Below are 26306 nucleotides of genomic sequence, written 5' to 3'. Positions count from 1 at the left end.
AGTCAAAGGTTTTGGCATAGTCAATAAAGCAGAAATAGATGTTTTTCTGGAACTCTCTTGCTTTTTCCATGATCCAGCGAATGTTGGCAATTTGATCTCTGGTTCCTCTGCCTTTTCTAAAAGCAGCTTGAACATCTGGAAGTTCACGGTTCACGTATTGCTGAAGCCTGGCTTGGAGAATTTTGAGCATTACTTTACTAGCGTGTGAGATGATTTACTAGCAATTGTGTGGTAGTTTGAGCATTCCTTGGCATTGCCTTTCTTTGGGATTGGAATGAAAACTGACCTTTTCCAGTCCTGTGGCCACTGCTGAGTTTTCCACATTTGCTGACATATTGAGTGCAGCACTTTCACAGCATCATCTTTCAGGATTTGGAATAGCTCAACTGGAATTCCATCACCTCCACTAGCTTTGTTCGTAGTGATGCTTTCTAAGGCCCACTTGACTTCACATTCCAGGATGTCTGGCTCTAGGTCAGTGATCACACCATTGTGATTATCTGGGTCGTGAAGATCTTTTTTGTATAGTTCTGTGTATTCTTGCCACCTCTTCTTAATATCTTCTGCTTCTGTTATGTCCATACCATTTCTGTTGTTTATCGAGACCATCTTTGCATGAAATGTTCCCTTGGTATCTCTAATTTTCTTGAAGAAATCTCTAGTCTTTCCCATTCTATTGTTTTCCTCTATTGCTTTGCATTGATTGCTATGGAGGGCTTTCTTATCTCTTCTTGCTGTTCTTTGGAACTCTGCATTCACATGCTTATATCTTTCCTTTTCCCCTTTGCTTTTGCTTCTCTTCTTTTCACAGCTATTTGTAATTTGTAAGATTAAATTTAACTTTAAGAAGAAATGTAGCTTAGTTCATTATTAAGTAAACCTTCAGAAAGAAAAATAGGGTAAAAACTAAGAAATTATATAACTTGCTAGGCATCTTACCTCTGGGTTGATTTGTAAAAATGTTTCCCATGATATGCTTTTGAAATGTTACAAATTCACATCATCTAAGTGTGAGGGAATCATTAAATAGTCTACAATTTTCTTCAATTTACCTCCAGAAGCTGATAGTATATGATTATATATTTCATAAAAAGTTTGATTTTATAGAGATTGAGAAGATTTCATAGCTCAAGACTGGAGACCTTATACATATGTATCCAAGTCTAAATAGCATCAACTCTGCTTCCCCCAGTCACTTAAACATAGATGTGAAATCACTGTATGATTTCATTAAGTAAAATTTGGTTTGTACCATATGTTACTACCTATTAAAGTTTGTTTTTATTAATCCAGCTGCCAAAAGACCATAAAATCACTTTTAAATTTATTCTAGATGATTTTTCTGACATTTAGTACATAGAAAAAATTATAAAATTGATTTTCATTGATCTGCATTGGACTTACAATAAAATAAAAAATAATCTCATTTTAGTGGTACAAATGGCAAAATTCAAAATGGAGAAAAACCTACCCAGGCAGTGTTGACATTTAACAGCTTCCCAGCTCTGTATTCAGTGCTCTCTGCCTATACTTTATTTACATCTGTTATCTTGTCATTCTCGGGATCTGCATCAGACTCCTTTATAGGCACTAAGTGACTCAGAGGAATAAAGGGAAAAGACAACACAATCAACTGGTCTCTTTTAAAACAAACCAAAGTGACAACACTGGTAATCGTATCAATCTGTAAGCACCTCCCTTGTTACTTAAGCAAAACATTATGGGCTTCCCTGGTAGCTCAGATGGTTAAGAATCTGCCTGCAATTTGGGAGACTTGGGTTTGATCCCTGGGTCAGGAAAATCCCCTGGAGAAGGGAATGCAGCCCACTCCAGTTTTCTTGTCTGGAGAATTCCATGGAGAGAGGAGCCTGGTGGGCTATTCTCATGGGGTCACAGTTGGACAATGCACCCCACTCCAGTACTCTTGCCTGGAAAATCCCGTGGACGGAGGAGCCTGGTAGGCTGCAGTCCATGGCGTTGCTAAGAGTCGGACATGACTGACCGACTTCACTTTCACTTTTCACTTTCATGCATTGGAGAAGGAAATGGCAACCCTATCCAGTGTTCTTGCCTGGAGAATCCCAGGGATGGGGGAGCCTGGTGGGCTGCCGTCTATGGGGTCACATAGAGTCAGACACGACTGAAGCGACTTAGCAGCAGCAGCAGGGTCAGAATTGCCCTATATGCTGGTAGGTAGAGCCTGGTATGCTGATGTGGCACCTCCCTGAGCCAGTGGTGAAACAGTGGGTCCAGAGCACTACGCTTCTCTCTACCTGACAGATTTTACCAACAAGGCCTGCTGCAGTGACCACTGAGCCTCATGTATAACCTTGTTAGAAACTGGGGTTGTATCACAATGCATTTTGTGTATACTGTCTGATTGCTGCTTTGGTAGTCAATTAAAATGAAAGCAACCTTAAAACAAGCCCCAAGTGTCATTTTGAAACCCAGCCTTTTATGCCCTGGCCTAGTTCATTAAGATTTTTCTCCCCAGCTCCACTGCTTTTGATTATACCATAGCTAGTACCCTACTGTGGAGAAGGCAATGGCAACCCACTCTTGCCTGGAAAATCCCATGGACGGAGGAGCCTGGTAGGCTCCATGGTGTTGCTAAGAGTCGGACACGACTGAGCGACTTCACTTTCACTTTTCACTTTCATGCATTGGAGGAGGAAATGGCAACCCACTCCAGTGTTCTTGCCTGGAGAATCCCAGGGACGGGGAGCCTGGTGGGCTGCCGTCTATGGGGTCGCACAGAGTCGGACAGGACTGAGTGACTTCACTTTCACTTTTCACTTTCATGCATTGGAGGAGGAAATGGCAACCCACTCCAGTGTTCTTGCCTGGAGAATCCCAGGGACGGGGAGCCTGGTGGGCTGCCGTCTATGGGGTCGCACAGAGTCGGACACGACTGAAGCGACTTAGCAGCAGCAGCAGCAGCAGCAGTACCCTACTGTGAGAAGAAACAGCAGTAAGATCTTTAGCAGACTTTAACTATGGTTAAAACTGCTCAGCAGCAAGTTCTGGGTATCTGATTCAGACATTATTTTATAATGTAAAAATTGGGAAGATATTTGTTTTTTAGTCTGTATCAGAGACCCACATCATAAAACAGTTCTCTTGGTTTTCCCACTTTAAAGATTTATGTGCTTGAGAAAGTCACTTATACTAAGCTGAAAGTTTACCTGTTAAAAAATTTACCCTATCACATAGGCTATTGAGAAGACCAAATTAGATCGTACTTGTAAATAACATCACACTGTAAATTAGATAGACTTGTGTACATGTGAAAATGATAGTATAGATTTTTTCAGCATAATCCTACAAATTATTCCCAACTTTGTGAAGTATTCTTATAGATCCTCCTAAATAGGAATATCTTTTCCATCATGTGCTATGGGAGAAGGCAATGGCACCCCACTCCAGTACTCTTGCCTGGAAAATCCCATGGATGGAAGATCCTGGTAGGCTGCAGTCCATAAGGTCGCTAAGAGTCGGACACCACTGAGGGACTTCACTTTCACTTTTCGCTTTCATGCATTGGAGAAGAAAATGGCAACCCACTCCAGTACTCTTGCCTGGAGAATCCCAGGGATGGGGGAGCCTGGTGGGCTGCCATCTATGGGGTCGCACAGAGTCGGACAGGACTGAGTGACTTCACTTTCACTTTTCACTTTCATGCATTGGAGGAGGAAATGGCAACTCACTCCAGTGTTCTTGCCTGGAGAACCCCAGGGACAGGGGAGCCTGGTGGGCTGCCGTCTATGGGGTTGCACAGAGTCGGACACAACTGAAGTGACTTAGCAGCAGCAGCATGTGCTATGAGGGACTTAGGTTAAATTACTGCTTTCATGCTTCTGATCTGTTTCTGGTAAAAGGAAAGTACATTCCTAACTATAAACTCCATAATGAGAGGGATCATGTTTGACTGTTTATGTCTTTACAGCTAGTATGTAGAACATTGTCTGGTATTCACTATAGTGAATATATATAGTAGATACTTGGTAAACCTGTATTGAATGAATGAGTGATAGCTCTTGCTTGTCAATTTCTCTTTTCTTTGTTCGATAAGTTCATAAGCATCAGATAAGTTTGTCTTTCTACAGAATAACCACATCAGCTAAGCAGATGGATGGGAGATCTACAACTTGGAAAACTTGTAAAAAAATTTTTTGAACTTGTATTTGTTCAGAATTTTTAGCTCTAAAAAAAGATAGTGAAATATATTTCTATTTGTTTTGTTTATTTTATCAGATCTTTTTCCTTCCTTAGATATGTTTAGGATTGTGATGAAAAATTACTTCATCAGAGATGGCAAGTGTTTTTTTAAAACATCAAAAAAAAAAAAAAAGAGAGAGAGAGAAAGTCATTAGATAATCTCTTTTCAGAGTTACGGGTATATATACATTGATTGAATTTCAGTAGATGCAGGGCTGTAACTGTATGCCTGATGAAAAGATAGTGCAAAGGGATGGAGAACAGAAATGACCCATATGCTGAGGTTAAGACCCTGTTTAATGCGTGATCTCAGAATAACTAGTGAAACGAGTGGTTAAATGCAGTAATTTTCTTTTTACTGAATTTGGTAGGTCCTTGATGATTGTATAGGCAAGACTTAAGGCAAAAGATGGGGACAAACATGAAGAAGACTTTAATTGTAGGTAGTTTCTTCTACCATTAATGACAAGGAAGTTAGGATAGTAGAGTGAGATATGTAAGATTGGAAAGACTTTTAAGTTCTTTTTGTTCTTTTTATCTCTATTCACAGGATTCTTGTTACTTATGATAAACATTAATTACAAGTCCTTCTTTAGCCATACATGATGATATATTTTTGTGAGAGAGAGCTGTAGAAATTTAACTCATGAAATAGACTCTTAAATATTTACAAGGAAAGAGCTTTTATTTTGAAATAATTTTAGACTTACGAAAAGTTGCATACAAAATAGATTGCTCTACTTTATGCATATTTTTTCCTGAACCATTTGAAAGTAATAAAGATATAACTCTCCTTTACCCCTAAAGGGGCATATATCTGCAACTATTCTTAAATACTTGTTCCATGGGCTGAATTGTGTCTCCCCAAAATTTATTATGTTGAAGTCCTGACCCCTAGTACCTCATAATGTGACGGTATTTGGAGATAGGGTCTTTCAAGGGATGATTAAGTTAAATGAGGTCATTAGGGTGGGGCCTAATCCAATATGAGTGGTCTCCTTATGAGCAGAGATTAGGTCACAGACACACAGAGGGGAGACCATATGAAAGCACCAAAAGTAAATGGCAGGTTTCAAGCCAAGAGGAGAGGCGTGAGAAGAAATTAGCCCTGCTAACACCTCGATCTCAGACGTCTAGCCTCCAGAATTGTGAAAAAATTAATCTCTGTTGTTTAAGTTACCCAGTCTACAGCATTTTGTCATGACAGTTCTAGCAAACTAATACAACTTGTACAGGATAGCTTTTTAACATACTGCACAAAAAGTGACTTCAAGAGAAGGCCTTCACATTGTCTAAAGCAATCTGGATTAGTGTTAGGAGTTTCAACCTGTTTACCTTTTCTTTGTTTTGGGGGAAAAAATATCTGGAGTTGGGGGTGAGTTGGGGTGTGCAGGTTGCTCAGTAAGAATGTCATTCTGTTGCTTAGCAGCAGACAAGAGAACCAAGAGTTTTTTTAAAAGTTGGAGTTATAAATGGAACACCTGCATCCAGTTTTGATTGCCTCACTTCAAGAATGATAGAGCATAAATTGAAAGAATTTGAAGAAGTGAAAAAACTGATTATAGGTTGTGTAGGGGACTAGTATATGACAGTGACCCATAAGTGTGGTACAGCAACTGTTTACCTGGCTCACTGCGCTGGGACAACAGTTTCAAGGGCCCCACTGCCTTCATCTTCATGGACTAGAGGACAAACAAAAGCAGTTAATCTTTACTTCTGTTGAATATCAAAACTCACTTCCTGTTTTCTTTTTTCTGTCCTGGTTTATATATAAGTAAAGTGTGTACCACTCCCATCTGTTGATGAGAGCACCTGGGCTTTCCTACAGAAGATGCATGTCTTTTGAAAATAGTATGATTTGATTTAGTGCCATGAATTTGCTTTCTGACACATAGATAATGATGTTCTTCTGGCTGCATTCTTACTTGATTTAAAGAACACATTTATGTATATTGGTAAGTAGAGCACACATGGCCTTTATATTGTTTATTTATTTTTAAAAGCTTTTGGCCAAGTCACAGGACTGTGGGATCTTAGCTGCCTGACCAGGGATCGAACCTAGACCCCCTGCAGTGGAAGTGTGCAGAGCCTTAACCACTGGACGGCATGGAAAGTCCCTGATCTTTCTTTTAGTAGAGCGAGTGCAGCTAACAAACTCAGGAGGAGGAATGGCCTCTTGCCAAAACCAGTGCTGATTACTAACTGAGATCAAGAGGAACACTTGAAGTAGGAAGAACCTACTTTGGTCACTTCTGTTGACTAATACAGGCTGTTGTTAGCTGTATCTAAAATGCAGTCCATTTTAAACAGCTTCATTTAGCTAGATAACATGTAAACCGTCAAACAGTGTCAGACTTTATTTTTGGGGGCTCCAAAATCACTGCAGATGGTGATTGCAGCCATTAAATTAAAAGATGCTTACTCCTTGGAAGGAATGTTATGACCAACCTAGATAGCATATTCAAAAGCAGAGACATTACTTTGCCAATAAAGGTTTGTCTAGTCAAGGCTATGGTTTTTCCAGTGGTCATGTATGGATGTGAGAGTTGGACTGTGAAGAAAGCTGAGCGGTGAAGAATTGATGCTTTTGAACTGTGGTTTTGGAGAAGACTCTTGAGAGTCCCTTGGACTGCAAGGAGATTCAACCAGTCCATCCTAAAGGAGATCAGTCCTGGGTGTTCATTGGAAGGACTGACGCTAAAGCTGAAACTCCAGTACTTTGGCCACCTCATGCAAAGAGTTGACTCATTGGAAAAGACCCTGATGCTGGGAGGGATTAGGGGCAGGAGGAGAAGGGGACGACAGAGGATGAGATGGCTGGATGGCATCACTGACTCGATGGACATGAGTTTGGGTGAACTCCAGGAGTTGGTGATGGACAGGGAGGCCTGGCGTGCTGCGATTCATGGGGTCGCAGAGTTGGACACGACTGAGCAACTGAACTGCACTGAACTGAAAACAAAAGATAATAATTATTTGTTTTTAAACAGAATCAAGAATTAAGATTTAAATAACTTCTCATATATTATATTCCAAAACTAACAAACTTTTTAAAGTCCTTAATATAGGTCTCCAGGAAAGAATTTGTCTATACTTCTTTTCTATCTTGGATGGGTTTATAGAAGTGCCAGGGGAAATATGAGGCTTTTGGTGGAGGTGAGTGTTTGTGACCTGTGTGATTGGCTATGATTCAGCTACAGTGAGAAGCCTTTTGGCTTCTTGGGGGTCAGATTCGTTATCATCCACAATCATTACAGTAAGCAATATACCAGGTATAAGCAATCTACCTGGTAAGGACACATTTGTTAGAGACTCTTTCACTGTTAGCACATCACAGGGGAAACCAAATTACAGTTATGAGACCTGTATAGTGAGTTTAGAATGAGAACCATGAGTGTTACTTATGTGACTTAAATGCTTCAAGACTTCAGCACAAAGCAGATCGATAACTTTCTCTTAACAGGAAGGAAAGGTATGCTTTTGGAAGAAGATAGTCTTTGGACACGTGTACCCTCTTCACCTGAGCATCATTTAGATGAACAATGTCAAGTGTTCATCTTGTGTGCTTCACCAAGTGTGCTTCAGACTTGTCTCCAGTGCTCTCTAAATAATCCAACCCTTAACCCTCAGATCAAAGCATTCTTTCTCTTAATGTAGGCAGTAAGGTTACAGCCCAGTTCAGCTGGTATGCAAAGTGCTATGACTTTTTGACTGTACATCTCTGCCATCATCCATCATGGGTTGATATGGAAAATGATTGGTTTAGTCATCTGTGACCAAAGATGTGTTCAACTGTATTATTATAGGAGAGATTCACTACCATGGTAAAAATAAACTCTGAAATGAGACTATCAGTTCAGTTCAGTTCAGTCGCCAGTTCAGTCGCTCAATTGTGTCTGACTCTTTGCGACCCCATGAATCGCAGCATGCCAGGCCTCCCTGTCCATCACCAACTCCCGGAGTTCACCCAGACTCACGTCCATCGAGTCAGTGATGCCACATCCAGCCATCTCATCCTCTGTCGTCCCCTTCTCCTCCTGCCCCCAATCCCTCCCAGCATCAGAGTCTTTTCCAATGAGTCAACTCTTCGCATGTGTGGCCAAAGTACTGGAGTTTCAGCTTTAGCATCATTCCTTCCAAAGAAAGGAATGGATGTCCTTCAGAATGGACTGGTTGGATCTCCTTGCAGTCCAAGGGACTCTCAAGAGTCTTCTCCAACACCACAGTTCAAAAGCATCAATTCTTCGGTGCTCAGCCTTCTTCACAGTCCAACTCTTACATCCATACATGACCACAGGAAAAACCATAGCCTTGACTAGACGGACCTTTATTGGCAAAGTAATGTCTCTGCTTTTGAATATGCTATTTAGGTTGGTCACAACTTTCCTTCCAAGGAGTAAGTGTTTTTTAATTTCATGGCTACAGGCACCATCTGCAGTGATTTTGGAGCCCAAAAAAATAAAGTCTGACACTCTTTCCACTGTTTACCCATCTATTTCCCATGAAGTGATGGGACTGGATGCCATGATCTTCGTTTTCTGAATGTTGAGCTTTAAGCCAACTTTTTCACTCTCTACTTTCACTTTCATCAGGAGGCTTTTGAGTTCCTCTTCACTTTCTGCCATAAGGGTGGTGTCATCTGCATATCTGAGGTTATTGATATTTCTCCCGGCAATCTTGATTCCAGCTTGTGCTTCTTCCAGTCCAGCTTTTCTCATGATGTACTCTGCATATAAGTTAAATAAGCAGGGTGACAATATACAGCCTTGACGTACTCCTTTTCCTATTTGGAACCAGTCTCTTGTTCCATGTCCAGTTCTAACTGTTGCTTCCTGACCTGCATAGATTTCTCAAGAGGCAGATCAGGTGGTCTGGTATTCCCATCTCTTTCAGAATTTTCCACAGGTTATTGTGATCCACACAGTCAAAGGCTTTGGCATAGTCGATAGAGCAGATAGATGTTTTACTGGAACTGTCTTGCTTTTTCCATGATCCAGTGGATGTTGGCAATTTGATCTCTGGTTCCTCTGCCTTTTCTAAAACCAGCTTGAACATCTGGAAGTTCACGGTTCACGTATTGCTGAAGCCTGGCTTTGAGAATTTTGAGCATTACTTTACTAGCGTGTGAGATGAGTGCAATTGTGCGGTAGTTTGAGCATTCTTTGGCATTGCCTTTCTTTGGGATTGGAATGAAAACTGACCTTTTCCAGTCCTGTGGCCACTGCTGAGTTTTCCACATTTGCTGGCATATTGAGTGCAGCACTTTCACAGCATCATCTTTCAGGATTTGGAATAGCTCAACTGGAATTCCATCACCTCCACTAGCTTTGTTCGTAGTGATGCTTTCTAAGGCCCACTTGACTTCACATTCCAGGGTGTCTGGCTCTAGGGCAAGGCAAATGTGTGTGATTTAGTCTTAGGTTTTGTTGTTTCACACACATTGGTTTTTAGAATTTGACACTGGAAAAGGTCAGTTTTCATTCCAACCCTAAAGAAGGGCAGTACCAAAGAATGTTCAAACTACCACACAATTGCACTCATACTAGCAAGGTAATGCTCAAAATCCTTCAAGCTAACCTTCAGCAGAACGTGAACTGAGAAATTCCAGATGTACAAGCTGGATTTAGAAAATACAGAGGAACCAAAGATCAAATTGCCAGCATTCATTGGATTATACAGAAAGCAAGAGAATTCCAGAAAAACATGTGCTTCATTGACTATGTGAAAGCCTTTGACTGTGTGGATCACAACAAACTGGAAAATTCTTAAAGAGATGGGAATACCAGACCACCTTAGCTCTCCTAAGAAACCTGTATGAAGTTCAAGAAGAAACAGAATCTGACATGGAACGATGAACTGGTTCAAAATTGGAAAGGAGTATGACAAGACTCTGTATTGTCACTCTGCTTATTTAACTCGCCCAAGATAGTTTCTTGGGCAAACTCTGGGAGATGGTGAGGGACAGGGAAGCCTGGTGTCCATGAGGTTGCAAACAGTCAGACTCGCTGAGCGACTGAATAATGACATGATCTTGAACATTCTCTTTTTAGAGCTCAATCACAAGTCTAACTTTTCTACCACAATGTTGATCTTCAGGTTTAACCTATTAAAGACAATATTATTTTCAAGTTCTGGTTATGTATCAGTATATAAACTGTATCATATTATATATTTAAACAGTATAAAAGAAACAGTTAATAGTAGGTGATTTATACAAACATCTATAAAGTAATTGAATTTAAATATCCTAAATATAGTTAGTTTCAAGTACTTTAAATAGTTCTTAAAATTCTTCAACTTATAGTTTATATTTCCCTTACCCAAATTTATCGATATTGGAATGCTGGGCCCCCCAAAAATTAAATTAGAGAAAGAGAAATTCATACATGTATGTGTATCTTAAATTTCAATAATTGAGTTATTGTGTTCTTAGGATTTCTTTGGTGGTATTTCTTATGTAAATTTATAAATATTCATTAGTGAATACACTTTTCTAACATCTCATCTCATTACTTGTAGTTACTGCTCTGATGTGTTTGAAACATCATCAGTGAAAGCACATTTGTGATAAGGTGATGTCACTAGTCTATTTTAGTTAATGTATGTTTGTGATATATAGACTTGTTATCTGTTTCATTAATATGCTGTCTAGGAATCATGTTTTAGAGTAGGAAATACTGATTTAAAAAATTCTACCATCCTATATTAAGAGTGTTGTAAGTAAGGGTTGTATTCGTTATTAAAGATAAGCAACAATTTTTAACTGTAAAAAATTTTAATTGTAAGATGTATTAACTAGCTAAAATAATTATAAACCTATATTAATGTAAAATAGTGATCATAATATTGCAGATGTAGATTATATAAGGTCTCATTATATTATAAAATGTGCATGATGTATATATAATTGTTATTCTACTAAGCTCTAAATCTGGACTATCTAAAACTTATATGTGAGTATAATAAGCATCAGTTATCATTTTATTAAGTATTTTTGCTTAGCACTTTAGAAGTCTGGAAGAAAGGAGATTATGATAGGAGATTACTTTATGGATAGCATCACTTAAAAAAACCGTCAATGAAAATTTGAATTTCTATCTTCTTTCATCTTTTACATATGCTTTTTAAAACTTTTTATTTATTTATTTTTGGCTGTGCTAGGTCTCCATGGCTGCAGAGGCTCTGTCTAGTTTCAGTGAGCAGAGGCTCTTCTTCAGGGTGATGTGCAGGCTTCTCATTGCAGTGGTTTCTCTTGCTGCAGATCAGGCTCCAGAGTGCTAGGGCTTTAGTAGTTGTGGCATGTGGGCTCAGTATTTGGGACTCCTGGGTTCTAGAGCACAGGCTTAATAGTTGTGCTGCAAGGGCTTAGTTGCTCCACGGCATGTGGGATCTTCCTGGACCAGGCAATGTACCAGTGTCTCCTTCACTGGCAGGCAGCTTCTTTCCCACAAGCCACCAGGGAATCCCTCCTTTATTTCTTAATAAATTTCCTTGTAACAAGTAGAGGCAGTAATAATTCCCTGTAACCTATAGTTATCCATTGGATTTTGAAGCTGCTGATCAAGGCCAGTAGGTAGATTTCAGGTAGAATGCAAAAGGATTCTTTCTTTATGAGTGGAAATCCTACTTACCAGGTGCCAGCATTCATCTAGAGCAGGGGTCCCCGACCTCTGGGATCTAATGCCTGATGATCTGAGGTAGAGCTGATGTAATAATAGAAATAAAGTGCACAATAAATATAGTGTACTTTAATCATCCCCAAACTGGTCCCCCCAACCCTGGTCCGTGGAAAAATTATCTTCCAGGAAACCTCTCACTGGTGCCTAAAAGGCTGGGGACTACTGACCTAGAGTATGGTTTGAAAATTCTGTAGAAGGAATTAACATGGATCCAGTCATTTCTTAGTAACTCCCTTCCACAGTGATTTAAATAACGTTGACCTTTGTTTAAAAATTGCAAACTCATTTGAAAATGAATCTGCTGCTTTGCATTATTAAAGCTACTATTTAAATTGTATTTTAATTTTATAGAGCTACTCTTATGCTTATATTGAATTTTACAGGACTAACCAGCAGAATTTGTCAATTTGGGGACCTTAGAGGTATCTTAAATCTTTTAAATGAGAGGTTCATAAAATTGTTCAGTTTTTATTTCTGAATACCTTTTTTGTAGTACCCTTAATGTAGCTTTAATCCATCTGTTTGTGTGTTCTAGAAGTGTAGAAGTGCTTCAAATAGTCATTAAGGTAGAATTGTTTTCTTAAGTTGGAGGTGGGCCCGTTCATTCTGAGGATAGTAAATATTTTCGACCTTGCAGGCCATATGGTCTCTGTCTTAACTACTCAGCCCTGCTGCTGTAGAGTGAAAAGTTATAAACAATACAGAAAGAAATGGGTGTGCCTTGTTTCAACAAAACTTTATTTATAAAAACAGACAATAGGCCAATGAGCCGTGTTTCATCGACTCCCGCTCTAAATCATTGAGTCTGTGGTCTCTCTAAAATCAGGTCATTTTATGCCTGGAAGTGAAGAGGCAGTTTCTGCTTTTTGCTTTATCATCAATAGTAGTACTTTCATTCTGAATACTAATAGAATAGAGAAAAGAAAAGATACTAAAGATACTCTAGATTGGTTAACTGGATTTGGAGAGATTGCCGGCTGATCTATAGAGGTGTGCTCTATACCTGGGAAAGATTGAAAGCAGGAGGAGAAGGGGACAACAGAGGATGAGATGGTTGGATGGCATCACTGACTCGATGGACATGAGTTTGAGCAAGCTCTGGGAGTTGGTGATGGACAGGGATGCCTGGTGTGCTACAGTCTATGGGGTTGCAGGGTCGGACACAACTGAGTGACCGACCTGAACTTACCTGGGTATTCCCACAGTCTCTGGTTTATCATGAGCTCTGCTGGAGAAAGTCAGGAAACTGTTAACTTGTGCTTGCTCACCTCAGTGCTACCAGTCAACCGTTTTATTTATCTCTATTTGACTCCTTGTTACATTCCTCACAGCATCTCTTCCAAGGTCATTCTTATCCCCTCATAGCTTGGTATCAGCATTTGATCTCTCATCTCTTATTTAGGAAAGATGTGTGGTATCATTCAATATGAATCTCTTATGTTCTATGTTAGTTCCTTTTTTAAGGTAGGAATGAAAAATGATCATTTTTATCTACAATTAAATGAAGTTTTAATTCTCAATTTAATATGCAGACTGTGTAAGTTATTATAAAATATTTGCCTAAATAAGTAGAATTAGCTGTGAACAGTGAAGGAACTCAGCCATACATATACATGTATCCATTCTCCCCCAAACACCCCTCCCATCCAGGCTGCCACATAACATTAGGCAGAGTTCCATTACTATTCAGTGGGTCTTTGTTGGTAATCCATTTTAAATATAGCACTGCTTTTTTTTTTTTTTTTGGTTTTGTAACACTTGAAATAGATTAAACAGAAGTTAAATACTATCATTTTAATTTTGTTAGATGTTATTTATTTAGCTCAAATATTTAGAAAGTTTGCCACGTTTGAGTAGTAGTTTTTTTTTAGTTTATAAAAGAAAAAACTAGTAATCTGAATGTTTTGCATTGTTTTAAAATTTGTCACAGTGGGCATGTAATCAAGTGAGATTTTGATTGTTTAGAGATGTTTCAGGAACCATGATTATGTAGCAGTCTCGCACACCTTTGGGTTTCTTTAGTGGTGAGACTGTTTTCACTGCCCAGGATGGATGGGCTGAAATGGCAGGAACATGACTAGAAAGCTCACGTTATATACGTTTCAGTCAGCATGTTGCTAGTGACAGGTGCTCGATGGTTGTTGGGATCCTTGTCAACAAAGAGAATCCTTTGACATTAAAGTCACTGGCTCCATCCTGATTTGGGGTGGCTATTGGCAGGTCCATCAGGCTGCAGCTGATCAGTGAATGTCAAAGCTGTGCTGTTCTACACTGTCACCAGCTCTCGGTGTGTGTGTGTGTGTGTGTGTGTGTGTGTGTATGTGTGTTTTAGGAGGGATGGTTTGGCTTATCTTGTTATTTCGTCTTCACCAGGCTTTCAAATTGCTTACCTTTGGGAAATGCACTGAGAGGTCATAGGGAATATACGTGTCTTTAGGACATGCAAAATCATATACAGAGTGACGACTTATGTGGAGACGAGTAATGATTACCTTGACTCCAAGCCAATCAATGGTGTGAACACCTGGGGACTCATTAAATGGCATTTGTGGTGTCTGTAACTGAGGTTTTGAGCTCTGTTTCAGGAAAAGCAGTGACAGCCCCTAATGTCTAATTGACCTCTTTGTTTCACTTTCTTTCTTTTTCCTTATTTGCGTCTGATGTGGGTCCCAATGGCAGCAAACAGCCCTGCTCAGCATTTTGAACTTCTGTTCAGACCTTCAGCACCTCAGTTTGGGTAGTTGTGTCATGGTAAGTATTGGAAAATTATTTTTTCTTCCCATAGGTGAATTTTATCCTGACTCACCCCACACCCACCCGCAGCTTTTCAGATTTATGGTTAACAACTGTGCACCCCACTTTCAAACATTTTTCTTAAATTGAAGAGTTTGTCTTTGAAACATGGACATTACTTATCTGTGAGAACAAGGAGAGAAGTATAGTGTGGTGTAAAGTGGGTGGTTCTGCCTCAAGTAATATGTTATCTCAGACAAGCTATTTACCTCTCTGGGCTTCTTTACAAAATAGTGCATCAATCATACCCAAATGCCAGTAGTTTGGTAACTTTTTCACGAGGCTAATTTTAGTTTTTGAGATCTGAGATTATTTCCTGGAAATGTTGATGGTAGTAGATAATTTCATTTTGTTTGCTCCTGTGTTTGTTTTAGTGCCCTTATTGAGTAAGATAAAATGATGGCCACAAGCCTATGTTGATGCTCACATATTTTTTGAAGCGTCACTGGTCTATGAAATCCAAAAGTCTAGGGACTCTTGGAATAAATAATCTTGAGATTTAAAATTGTAGTTTACATGCCATTAAAAGAGTTCATGGCATGAATTAAATGTTTTTCAACTAAATGGCATGGTTAGTAGATAGTGCTGACACTTAAGGGACAGCAGAGCCCTTGGTGTGTGTATGTATGTGTGTTCTGTGTACGTGTGTGTGCATACATACTCAAAGGAAATGCATCTCCCAGTGTAACTAACTGTAGAGCAACCTATTCCTTTTTATTTTCATTTCCTGCCCCTGCCCCCGCCTCCACGCACACACTCAAAGCAGACTCAGGAAATCCTAAATCATTCCAGTTTTTCATCCACTTATTAGGAAGACCTTAATAAACAGGATGAAGGTAATGGCACCCCACTCCAGTACTCTTGCCTGGAAAATCCCATGGATGGAGGAGCTTGGTGGGCTGCAGTCCATGGGGTTTCTAAGAGTTGGACATGACTGAGTGACTTCACTTTCACTTTTCACTTTCATCCATTGGAGAAAGAAATGGCAACCCACTCCAGTATTCTTGCCTGGAGAATCCCAGGGACTGGGAAGTCTGGTAGGCTGCCCTCTATGGGGTTGCACAGAGTCGGACACGACCGAAGCGACTTAGCAGCAGCAGCAACAACAGCAGGAAGCCATTTCATGGGCTTCTGTTGGGTCCTTCTAGTTTCTCTTCTACATGAGCTCAGTGACATTCCGTGGCACTTTCTGTGACAACACACCAGCCAGTTACTGTCACTTGGATCTTTGCCTATTGTTAGCCCGCCTTCTTTAGATTGGTAAGGACCCTGTTTTAACTTTGGCTACAGGTTTCTGCCTGTTAATTACCTCCCCATAAAGTAGAGCAGCATTCTCTAGAAAAACAGGCCTCTGATCACAGGCACTTTACAGTTGGAATTGTGTATGTTTATAGTTGGAATTAGGTGTAGTAGCAGGCAACATTTTCCAAAGTTGACCTATGGAACGTTAGTCCTAAAAGATATTCAATTTAGAAAGTTGTGTATCTATGGGAAAGAGTAGGGCAGATAGGAATTCTGGGTCAAAATTAGGAAACAATGCTCCTATATCCTCCTCCTGACATTTTCAATAGTATGTCCTACAATAGACAGTTTGCCTTTGCTTAAGCCAGGATTTTCTAGCTTTACCTGACACTGAATCTGTTTTTCCATATCACATCTATGAACGTGTCCCACTCATTCCCAGAGACCCCGGCAGCCGCTACTCCCTCCTTCAACCCCTGCCACTGTACTCACTGTCACAGCACCTTGTTTATTATTTTACTTATCACTCTCTGAATTTATTTTGCTCACTTATCTGTCTGTATGTCTTTCCAAGGAATGTGAACATGGTATTTTTTTTTTTTTTGGTTCACTGTTGTTGCTGATATCTGGAGTAGTGCTGGCACATTGTAGATGAAACTATGAATAAAGAAATAAAAGGAAGTAATCATTGGAAATGTTTGCTGTTTCATTTCCTTTTGATGTCTGGTGATAATGCCAATACCTGATTATAACAAAAGCAAATAAAACTCTTAAAAGAATCTGTTTAAAGAAACATCATTAAAACAGTCAAAGTCCATGAACAATGTTTAATTCTTGATTAGTAGAAGCTTATCCCATGATCATGAGTTAAATCACTGGACACCTCTGGTAACTGACAACAGCTAATGTATCACCATCTAAATTATTTTCAGGTTGCATTTTCAGTCTCCAAGGACCTCATGTAACCAAAACTAGTATCCTTATTAGTACTATCAACATATTCACTTACTATTTTAGAGCCTATCAAAGTACAGGCCTTTCTCAGGGAGATCTTACATTCCTATCAAAGCGGCAACAGCGCTGTCAAAATGGGAGGCGTACACGAAATAATCCTGAGGATTTCAGGCTGCCTTTGGATTTAATTCATTAACATCCTGTCTGGAATTCTTTTAAGTGGCTTTTTAAGGACGTGATTACTCTTGCTGTTTTATGAAACAGCGGCCGCTCTGGGAGATGAGCGAGCAGATCTGTATTAACCTCAATGTGGGGATGTTTACATGGAAGCAAACAACAGGAGGTGATTAAGGATGTTTGAACATGCTCCAGACAGTTTCTGTTTCTGAGCATAGTATGGGAAAGACTGAAATTACTTGATTTCCAGATTGAAGACTACGACGTGACAGCTAGCATGATAGGAGCCAAGTGTAAAAAACTCCGGACTCTGGATCTGTGGAGGTGTAAGAACATCACTGAGAGCGGGATAGCCGAACTGGCTTCTGGGTGTCCGCTTCTGGAGGAACTTGACCTCGGCTGGTGCCCTACTCTGCAGAGCAGCACCGGGTGCTTTGCCAGACTGGCACGCCAGCTTCCAAACTTGCAGAAACTCTTTCTAACGGCTAACAGGTCGGTGTGTGACACAGACATCGAAGAACTGGCCAGTAATTGTACCAGATTACGCCAACTGGACATATTAGGTAAGGTGCAGTCTGTAAGTTTTGTTTTAAAGCCTTGACATAAAAGCTAATCTCAGACATTTTATAAAGAAAAAAAAAATCTTGGATGCAATCAAAATGTTGTCTTGATAATTATAACTGTCCTTAAGTAAGAGAGGGAGGGCAATAACAGAATTTTATCACTGAACTTATCAGAAAGCTCTGAATAATCCTTAGTTCTTGGTCTAGTGAGAAGAATGAGAGTTTGGATGAGCCGTGTTCTCCATTTTTTTGACAGATAAGAAATAATCCGTTTGTGTAATGAATTCAAGACACACACACAGCTTCTTGATGTTAAATTCTTGATTAAAGAATACGGTCTCTATCCCTGATGATTGTGCTTTTAGGAGTAGTTCTACCCTAAGGCAGAGCTATTGAAAATCCTTCCCAGTTCTGGGATTCCTTGTGTCTTTATTGCAATTTACAGTCAGAAACTGTGTGATATTTTGTTACTTCTGATGTTGGCCAGAATTGCTAGGATGCCACAGTTATAATTGCCCACACAGTTGTGAACCCAAAACACTTGCACTGTGTTTCTGGTAATCTATTAATACTAATAGAGTAGTCCTTGAAGTGCTAGTTATATCTTTTACTGTTTATTCAACATTTAACCAAAGGGAAACCTGAAGATTTTCAGCACTGGTGTTTCTGGTTTCACTTAAAATCTCTCCACAGTCCAGGCTTATGGTACCTTTGTAGGTGTTGCTTATATAGTCACATGTTACTTATCAAAGTTACTTATAAGGCAGAAATTGTTTCTTAAAAACTTAGGAATGGAAAATTAAGCATATGGGATTAATAGTTACAAACTAAGCAACAAAGATATATATATGCTAGAATTATATCCAGTATCTTATAATAACTTATAATGGAATATAATCTTCAAAAATTACTGAATCATTATACCATATACCTGAAACTAATACAATATTATAAATCAACTATACTTCAGTAAAAGTAAATACATTTTTAAAAATCAGTAAAAAAACAGTTGATTAAAAAAAATTTAGGAAAAACTTCTTGTTTATTATATACACACTTTGGGCTAGATACTTCGTCTGTGTTATATTCTCCTTCATCTTCATAGCTCAGAAAGCTGGATATCATTTGTCTTTTCATAGTTGAGGGTGCTGGAGCCAGCAGTTGACATGTAGCAGAGCAAGGGTCAAGCACAAGGATTTTGACCCCAGGATCAGTACTGTCTTTTCAAAACACCACGCCCACTTAACTTGCTTGTTTCTTTTCCTGCCTTATTCACGTTCTCCCTTGAATTAGCCTAGACTTTTTTATAAGATAAATATTTTGGAATTTTCAAAAAAAAGTCAGTCACAGGGACAATGAGAAAAAGCAGCCAAAGGCCTTTAAAAATAATCATGCTGTGGTGGATTCATGTTGATGTATGGTAAAACCAATACAATATTGTAAAGTAATTAGCCTCCAATTAAAATAAATAAATTTATATTAAAAAAATAATAATCATGAATTCCATCAGGCTTCACTTCAGAGAATGGTGCCAGTGTTGTTTAAAATCTATTTTACAGTTTCCCATCCAAAAAAACCCTCAAATAAACCCCGAAACATACACTAGAGATGGAGAGTAGCCAGTATCTGAAAGAGATGCAACCAAACTACAAAGACACAAGTAACACTGATCCCAAAACAAAGCACAGTTGTTATGGACCATGGGTTCTGTTGTCAGGTAGTGTAAGTTTGGTCTATGAATGTATGAATTACTTGACGGAGACATAAAAGAAACACAGGTAAGAAGTATCATGACTTCTTTTGAAATATTTGTGACTTGTATGAGCAAGGGAGTATCATTATTTATTTTGCTGAGTATAATTATATAATTTTCAATGGAAGATGACCATCATGCAAATATATTGGAGCATCTTATTTCAAATATAAAGAGCACAGTAAAAGAATATCACTAATAATAACTCATAATGTTAACACCAAAGTGACTGTATGCTTTATACTGTTCTGAGCATATTTTAACTTATTTAATCATCACCATAACCTCATGAGGTATTAATAGATATATTAGCCACAGAGGAGAAAACAGGTGGAAACAGGTTAAATGATTTGTCCGGGGCTCCTGACTAGTAAGGAATCTGGACTTGAACCAGAGTCTCTGCTTCTAACCACTGTGCTGTATTTTTATTGTTTTTTGGTTTCTTTTCACCATTTAGTGTTAGACTCCTTATTGTTTTCTTTTAAAAGGGATTCTTAGTTAAACCATGCTGATATTCATTATTTTATTTGTCATTTTGTGATTAGCACATATGAATGTTAAGCGGCATAACTTCTTCATACTAAACGTACTTATCTATCAGTACAAAGCTGAATAAGATAGAGTACCTGTCTTCAGAGAGTTGATAACCTAGCAAGAAGGAATAAAACAGGCGTATAAATAACTGTAATGCAAGCTAGAAGCAAGTCCATCTTGATGAGGCTCAAAGCAAAGAGAAATATATATATATTTATATATATATCAGAGACATGGAATCAGAGAAATATGGATGATCAGAGAAATAAGGAAAGGCTAATTCAAAAGGCTAATAGGGGACTGCCCTGGTGGTCCAGTGGTTGAGAATCCGTCTGTCAATGCAGGGGACACTGGTTCGATCCCTGGTCCAGGAAGATCCCACCGGCTGTGGGGCAGATGAGCCCATGTGCCACAACTACTGAAGCCCAGTTGTCTTAGAGCCCATGCTCTGCAAGAAGAGAAGCCATTGCAGTGAGAAACCCACGTGCTACAACTAGAGAGTAGCCCCTACTTGCTGCAACTAGAGAAAACCCGTGCTTAGCAACAAAGATCCAGCATAGCCCAAAATAAATAAATATATAAAATAAAAAATTTTTTAAAGGCTAATAGGTATTTTAAAGATAGACTTAAAAAATGAGCAGGAAATTGGGGGAGGAGGGCATTTTCGGCAGAAAGAATAGCATGAAGCAAAAGCAGAGGAGTTGAAGTCACAAGACTATCTTTAGAGAATAGGCAGTCTTATTTGATCTAAAATGTTGGTATAATGGAGAGTAACATGGGGAGTTTTGAACACCAGGATGAGGAATCTGCACAAAATTAAACAAGGAAGAGCTCTTACTGGGCTTCAGTTAGGGGTATGAGTGATGTATTTAGAGCTATGTTTTAGGAATCCTTACCTGGAAGTGAGTAGTAGGTGACTTGGAGAAGGAAGAGATCAAAATCAGAGAGATTGGCCGCAATAATCCATCTAAGGAGGGTCTACACCAGGGCGATGGCATTGGGAAATTAGCCAGCACCCCTTCATCCTTTTGTTGAGTACACACCTATTGAGCATATACTGTTTGGCCTTGTTCTCAACACTGGAGATACTCAGTGCCCTGAAAGAGCAAGCTGCCTGAAAACAGGACTGTGTCCTAAGGAGACAACAGAACAACAGCACAGAGTGCCCTGGAAGAATACGACAGGGGACACCAGCCCAGTTAAACGTTCAGTCTCTGACTTCCTTCCCTGAAATTCTGTTGGGCTTTAGGAGCTCTGAATTTATCAGGAAAGTCTTCCCTAGTGGCTCAGTGGTAAAGAATCCAAGCTGCAATGCAGGAAACACAGGTTTGATCCCTGGGTCCAGAAGATCCCTTGGAGGAGGAAATGGCAACCCACTCCAGTATTCTTGCCTGGGGAATCTGATGGACAGAGGAGTCTGGCGGGCTACAGTCCATGGGGTCACAAAAGAGTTGGACATGACTTAGCAACTGAACAACAACAGTTTATCAGGAAACTCAGATTCAAATGACCAAGACTGGCAAATAGACAATGGTCACAACCCTGGGTGAAAAACTTCACAGGCTTCGGTGAAGTTTTCTGATCTTATATAACGAAATCCCCATCAGGATAGCTTACAGTATAGTGTTAATCTCTCAGTTGTGTCTGACTCTTTGTGACCCCTTGGACTGTAGCCCACCAGACTCTTCTGTCCATGGAATTCTCCAGGCATGAATACTGAAGTGGGTAGCCATTCCCTTCTCCAGGGAATCTGCCCCACCCAATCTCCCACATTGCAGGCAGATTCTCTACCGTCTGAGCCACCAACTAAAGCATATGAAAAAGACAGTTATCATGAAGATACAGGTGTCCATCTCAGATCCCTTGGGTAGAAGCTGGCTGTGGTCAGACCTCAGAAGGGACCGAAAACCATCAAAAGGCGAGGGACCTTTTTCTCTTTTTCCTTCCTTCTCCTGTCTTGCCTGCTGAGGCCCCCGTCCCCCATGCCCTCCCTCTGCTGCCTTAGGCGCTGTGTCTGCATCTCCCTCTGGTCTTGCTTTGTTCTTCTTTTGTCATGCTGGCCATCTCTGCTTCTCTGGGTACACATGGCCAAATATAGCAATCCTGACCCAGTTTTCCATGTCTTTAGTTCAAGAGATGGAGTGGGCACTGGAGACTTTACTGAATCCCAATTCTGAATTCCCAGGAGGATCTGCATTGGTTTGTCACAGGGTTGGTTACAGTCAGGATCGCAGTATAGTCACAGCTTCTAGAGTCTGTGGCAGGAAGGGGAGGAGATAGGATTTCTCAGAGCAAAAGGCATAGACTACTGTTTCAGAAACTTTAATCCACATCCCACGAATGTATACGCAATACCATTGTGGGTTGGTTTTTTTTTTTTTTCCCCTCTCTAGAAAACCTGTAGTTACTACACGTGACATCTTAGAGCCTAGTCATATTTGGTATATATTGAGTACCTGCCATGTATCGGGTGCTTTACATGATTTATATGATTTATATTCCATCTGAATACCCCATAATCACTTCAAATTTATTATGAGCTAAATAGTACTCATCAGCCATCATTTGTCTTCCAGTCATGCCATCTTATACTTACTGTAAAACTTACCAAGTTGTATTGTACTTATTTGCTTTCAACTCTGGTCAGTGAGTTCTTTAAGGCAGGTACGTGTCTTACTCATCTTTGTATCTCCAGTGCCCTGAGACAGAAGTTTCTACAGGGTAGTCGCTCAGTAATTGTACTGCATGGAATTAGAGGTTGAATCATTGTAAGTATTGAGGCCTGATTTGACCCACGGGTTCAGGAAAATGAGATGTGCAAACAGTTTTGAACTGGGGTGAACAGAAATAGGAAAGTCTGGAGGAGCTGATTGGAAAGGGTAGGAGGTAGGAATGAAAATCAAATGGGTAGGTTATTGATGAAATTCAGGTCCTAGATTGACCAGCCTGGCTGGAAAAAATTTTTTTACAGGACAATTTCAACATTAAGTCTTTTAAGAAATGTTTTTAATTTTTAAAAGGCTATTTTAAATGTATTTTAAATAATTAGCAAAAGGAACTCTTCATCAGGATATTATATAAATGTTGTGTAATGTTTTGTTTTGTATTGTTTTTAAACAGGAACAAGAATGGTAAGTCCGGCATCCTTAAGAAAACTCCTGGAATCCTGCAAAGATCTCTCCTTACTTGATGTGTCCTTCTGTTCTCAGATTGATAATAGAGCTGTGCTGGAACTCAGTGCGAGCTTTCCGAAAGTGTTCATAAAAAAGAGCTTTACCCAGTGACTTCATACTTGTCCTGTAATAAAATGAATGTGCTTTTGTAGGATTTTGTTTTGGGGTTGGTTTTGTTTAGTTTTTATAATGGTGGGCATGTCTTAATGTCCCATTAAGACATTTGTGGATTTTAAAGAAAAATGTGGAATTGTCCCTTAAATCACTGCATCAATGATTTGAACAAATGTTTTCACAAAATAATGTAAGCACTTTCCTTCAAGAATATTTGAGTGGCTCATATTATTTTTATCTTTGGTTAATCAGTGGTATAATGCTTTAGTCAGTAACTACATGTTTGATAAAAGTAATATGGAAACATTTTAACTTATTTTGAAAGGGGCACTTTGGACAATAAAGTATCATGATATTTATGCAAAAATAAAATTAATTTTTCACACCTCCATGTAAGGATGCCTTATTAATAATGAGTCTTATGACCTGGCCAGTATTCTGTTTGGTATGTACAAAATTGTCAGAGTTGTTTGAAAGAAGAATCTTATTTTTCATCTGTTAAGGTTATTTTTTAAGTTGATGTACTAATTATTCAAGTTGAAAGTTTTTAGTTTCTCCACTTTTCTGATATATTTATCTATTTTACTGTTGGATAGTAAGAGTATAAAAAGATGGGCAAAGATAAGAACAAGAGGTCCTAAATGAAATAATTTTACAACTGCTCAGCAGATGCCTTAAAAATTTGCCAGAGGGAAAGGTTTAAGTCATCTGAATTATATGTGGATTTTATTTATTTGTTTTTTCTGTGCCCCAGCACCTTAAATAATCAGAAACCAGCTATAGTGGAGGAAACAAAGAAAAGAAACATTGTTTTGTTAATTGTAAATTGATTTAGTTCTGCTGCTAAGAAAGTAGACAGAAAATATTTTGTGGAATGAAAAAGCAGGGCTGTTCCAAATACCAAACTAATATTAAATGTTTACTGTAACAAAATTTATTTTCCCACACAGGGCAGAGTGTTAATTTCCAATATCCACACATCCTAGAGTGATCCTATAGAACTCTGCTGTCCAACACAGCAGCCACTAGCCACATGTGGCTGTTTTATTTAACTTGAATTTAATTAAAAATTCCATTCCTAGGTTGTACTAGCCACATTTCAAGTGTTCAGTAGTTTCCTGAGGCTAGTGGTTATCATGTTGGACAGCACTACTCTATAATTTCTTGTTATAAGATGTAGTCATTTAAGAAGAAGCATATTTGGGTTAAAAATTAGATAGTTAATATATATCTCTAGGAAATTTTTGAAGATAATCTCAGTAGTATGTATAGGAAAGCATTTTTACCCCTACCAGAGTTCTTAAGCTAGTGAATTTATACATGTGGGAAATAGTAGGCATTCAGTAAATAGTTGTTGAATGAATAAGAATATATTATTGAATTCAGCCATATGTCAAATTTTAAAATTATAAAGTACAAGTAGTACTGTGCCTATTCTTTTATAGAATATAAAGAATGTAGTATGTGACATTTAAAATATTAAAATAGTAATCCAGTCTCCTCCACATAAGAAACCATTGTATGAGAGTTGCTGTCCTTTTGATACACCCCACATCTTCTGTTTGATGGCAGAAGCAAAGGGCAGTAAGAAAAGGGCTTGCTTATTCTCCATTACTATCTTCAAGCACTTGCTTTTCACTCAGGAATGTATGTAAGCATCTTAAATGTCTTTTCCAGTGGAGGATGGGATTTATAATTTGACTACCAACTGGGTGAAGTAGTGCTTTTCTGTTAAGCTAACAGCTATCATTGAATTAATACTTCCTGTGAGGCACTGTTTCCTGTGGATTGCATTTATAACTCATTTAGTCTTCATAATAACCCTGTATGATAGATATCATTGGTTACTCCCATTTACAGGCGAGGAAACTAAGACAAAGAAAGATCAAAGAACTTATCTCATGACCATAGCTGCTACTGGCAGAGCCAAGCATACACACTCAAGCAATCTGGCCTTAGATACTGTACGGTCAGTCTGTGCTTTAAAAGTGTCCAGGTGAGGCATCTGGTTCTAGGGCAGAGGTTGACAAACATTTTCTGTAAAGACCTGGATACTGAATATTTCAGGCAGTATTTCAGGCAGACTTGGAGACTGAATACTGTGGGCTAAGAGGCAAAAACTTGAGATTATTTTGTAAGTACATATGTAACTAAAGAGAAAATGAATTTCCACAAAATTTTTATTGACAGAATTCAAAACATAAAAATAATTGAAGTTTTCTGTATTGTAGTTCTACTAACTGAAAGAAATACTTTGGAGGAGGGTAACGTTTCACTTATTTGGAGTCAGTGTTAATATTTACTGTCATCAAAATAGAAAAAAATTGATTGTACATATTCATCTGTTAATGTTCATCTGCAGTAAGATTTTACATATTTTGTCTTTGAAAATATCTTTTCATATAGATAAGGATTGCCAAATACATTAATCCATGAGAATATGATTTTCATGGAGCAGATTTATCACTTGGAAGGCATTAATAGAATTTCATTAGGTTCTTTCTTCCCTTGATATTTTCCTTTCAGGATATTACATTGCAGATTATTCACTTCCCGACTCACTTCCTGATTGAAGTTTAGGTGGAAGTTCCTCAATTGCACAATTGAATAGATTTTGACAAGTAGGTGTTTTCTTTATACTTACATTCAGAGATCCAGAAAACACTGCCAGACCTCCTGTTGGAACTCAGAAAATACATCTGCTGCAAATTCATGTGAGAATGGAGCTCCTGTCATTTGTCTTACCTTTCCATAGCACAGGAAGTAATAAAGCAGCTCTGTGTTAACTTTAGGATTCGGTGTTAGTTGTCATCAGTATTACTTTGTTGTATTAAGTTTCATGTAGAAGCACTCTTTTGGTGGTTTCACCTCCAGAGCTTCTGATTCAGTTGTTGTTGTTTAGTCACTAAGTGGTGTCTGACTCTTTGTGACCCCATGGACTGTAGCCTGCAAGGCTTCTCTGCCCATGGGATTTCTCAGGCAAGAATACTGTAGTGTGTTGCCATTTCCTTCTCCAGGAAATCTTCCTGACCCAGGGATGAAACCCACATCTCCTGCGTTGTCTGGCAGATTCTTTAACACTGAGCCACCTGGGAAGCCTTCTGAT

At 38.9% G+C, this 26306-nt stretch overlaps 1 protein-coding gene across 2 annotated transcripts in view; it reads left to right on the top strand.

Moving 5' to 3' along the window:
- Window positions 1-23590, top strand: part of FBXL4 (F-box and leucine-rich repeat protein 4) — a 55177-nt gene extending 31587 nt beyond the window's left edge. For both annotated transcript variants that reach the window (XM_010834735.1, XM_010834734.1), the window contains exons 6-8: window positions 14577-14648; window positions 17314-17626; window positions 23034-23590. In XM_010834735.1, the coding sequence (XP_010833037.1) occupies window positions 14577-14648; window positions 17314-17626; window positions 23034-23197 (549 nt within the window). In that variant the 3' untranslated portion in view covers window positions 23198-23590. The remainder of the gene's footprint in view (window positions 1-14576; window positions 14649-17313; window positions 17627-23033) is intronic.
- Window positions 23591-26306: the final 2716 nt, after the last annotated feature.

Source organism: Bison bison, unplaced genomic scaffold (genome assembly GCF_000754665.1).
Source record: "Bison bison bison isolate TAMUID 2011002044 unplaced genomic scaffold, Bison_UMD1.0 scf7180017864035, whole genome shotgun sequence".
Classification (NCBI taxonomy): domain Eukaryota; kingdom Metazoa; phylum Chordata; class Mammalia; order Artiodactyla; family Bovidae; genus Bison; species Bison bison.
Note: the sequence above shows the minus strand (reverse complement) of the source record. Positions and strands in the feature narration are given on the sequence as shown.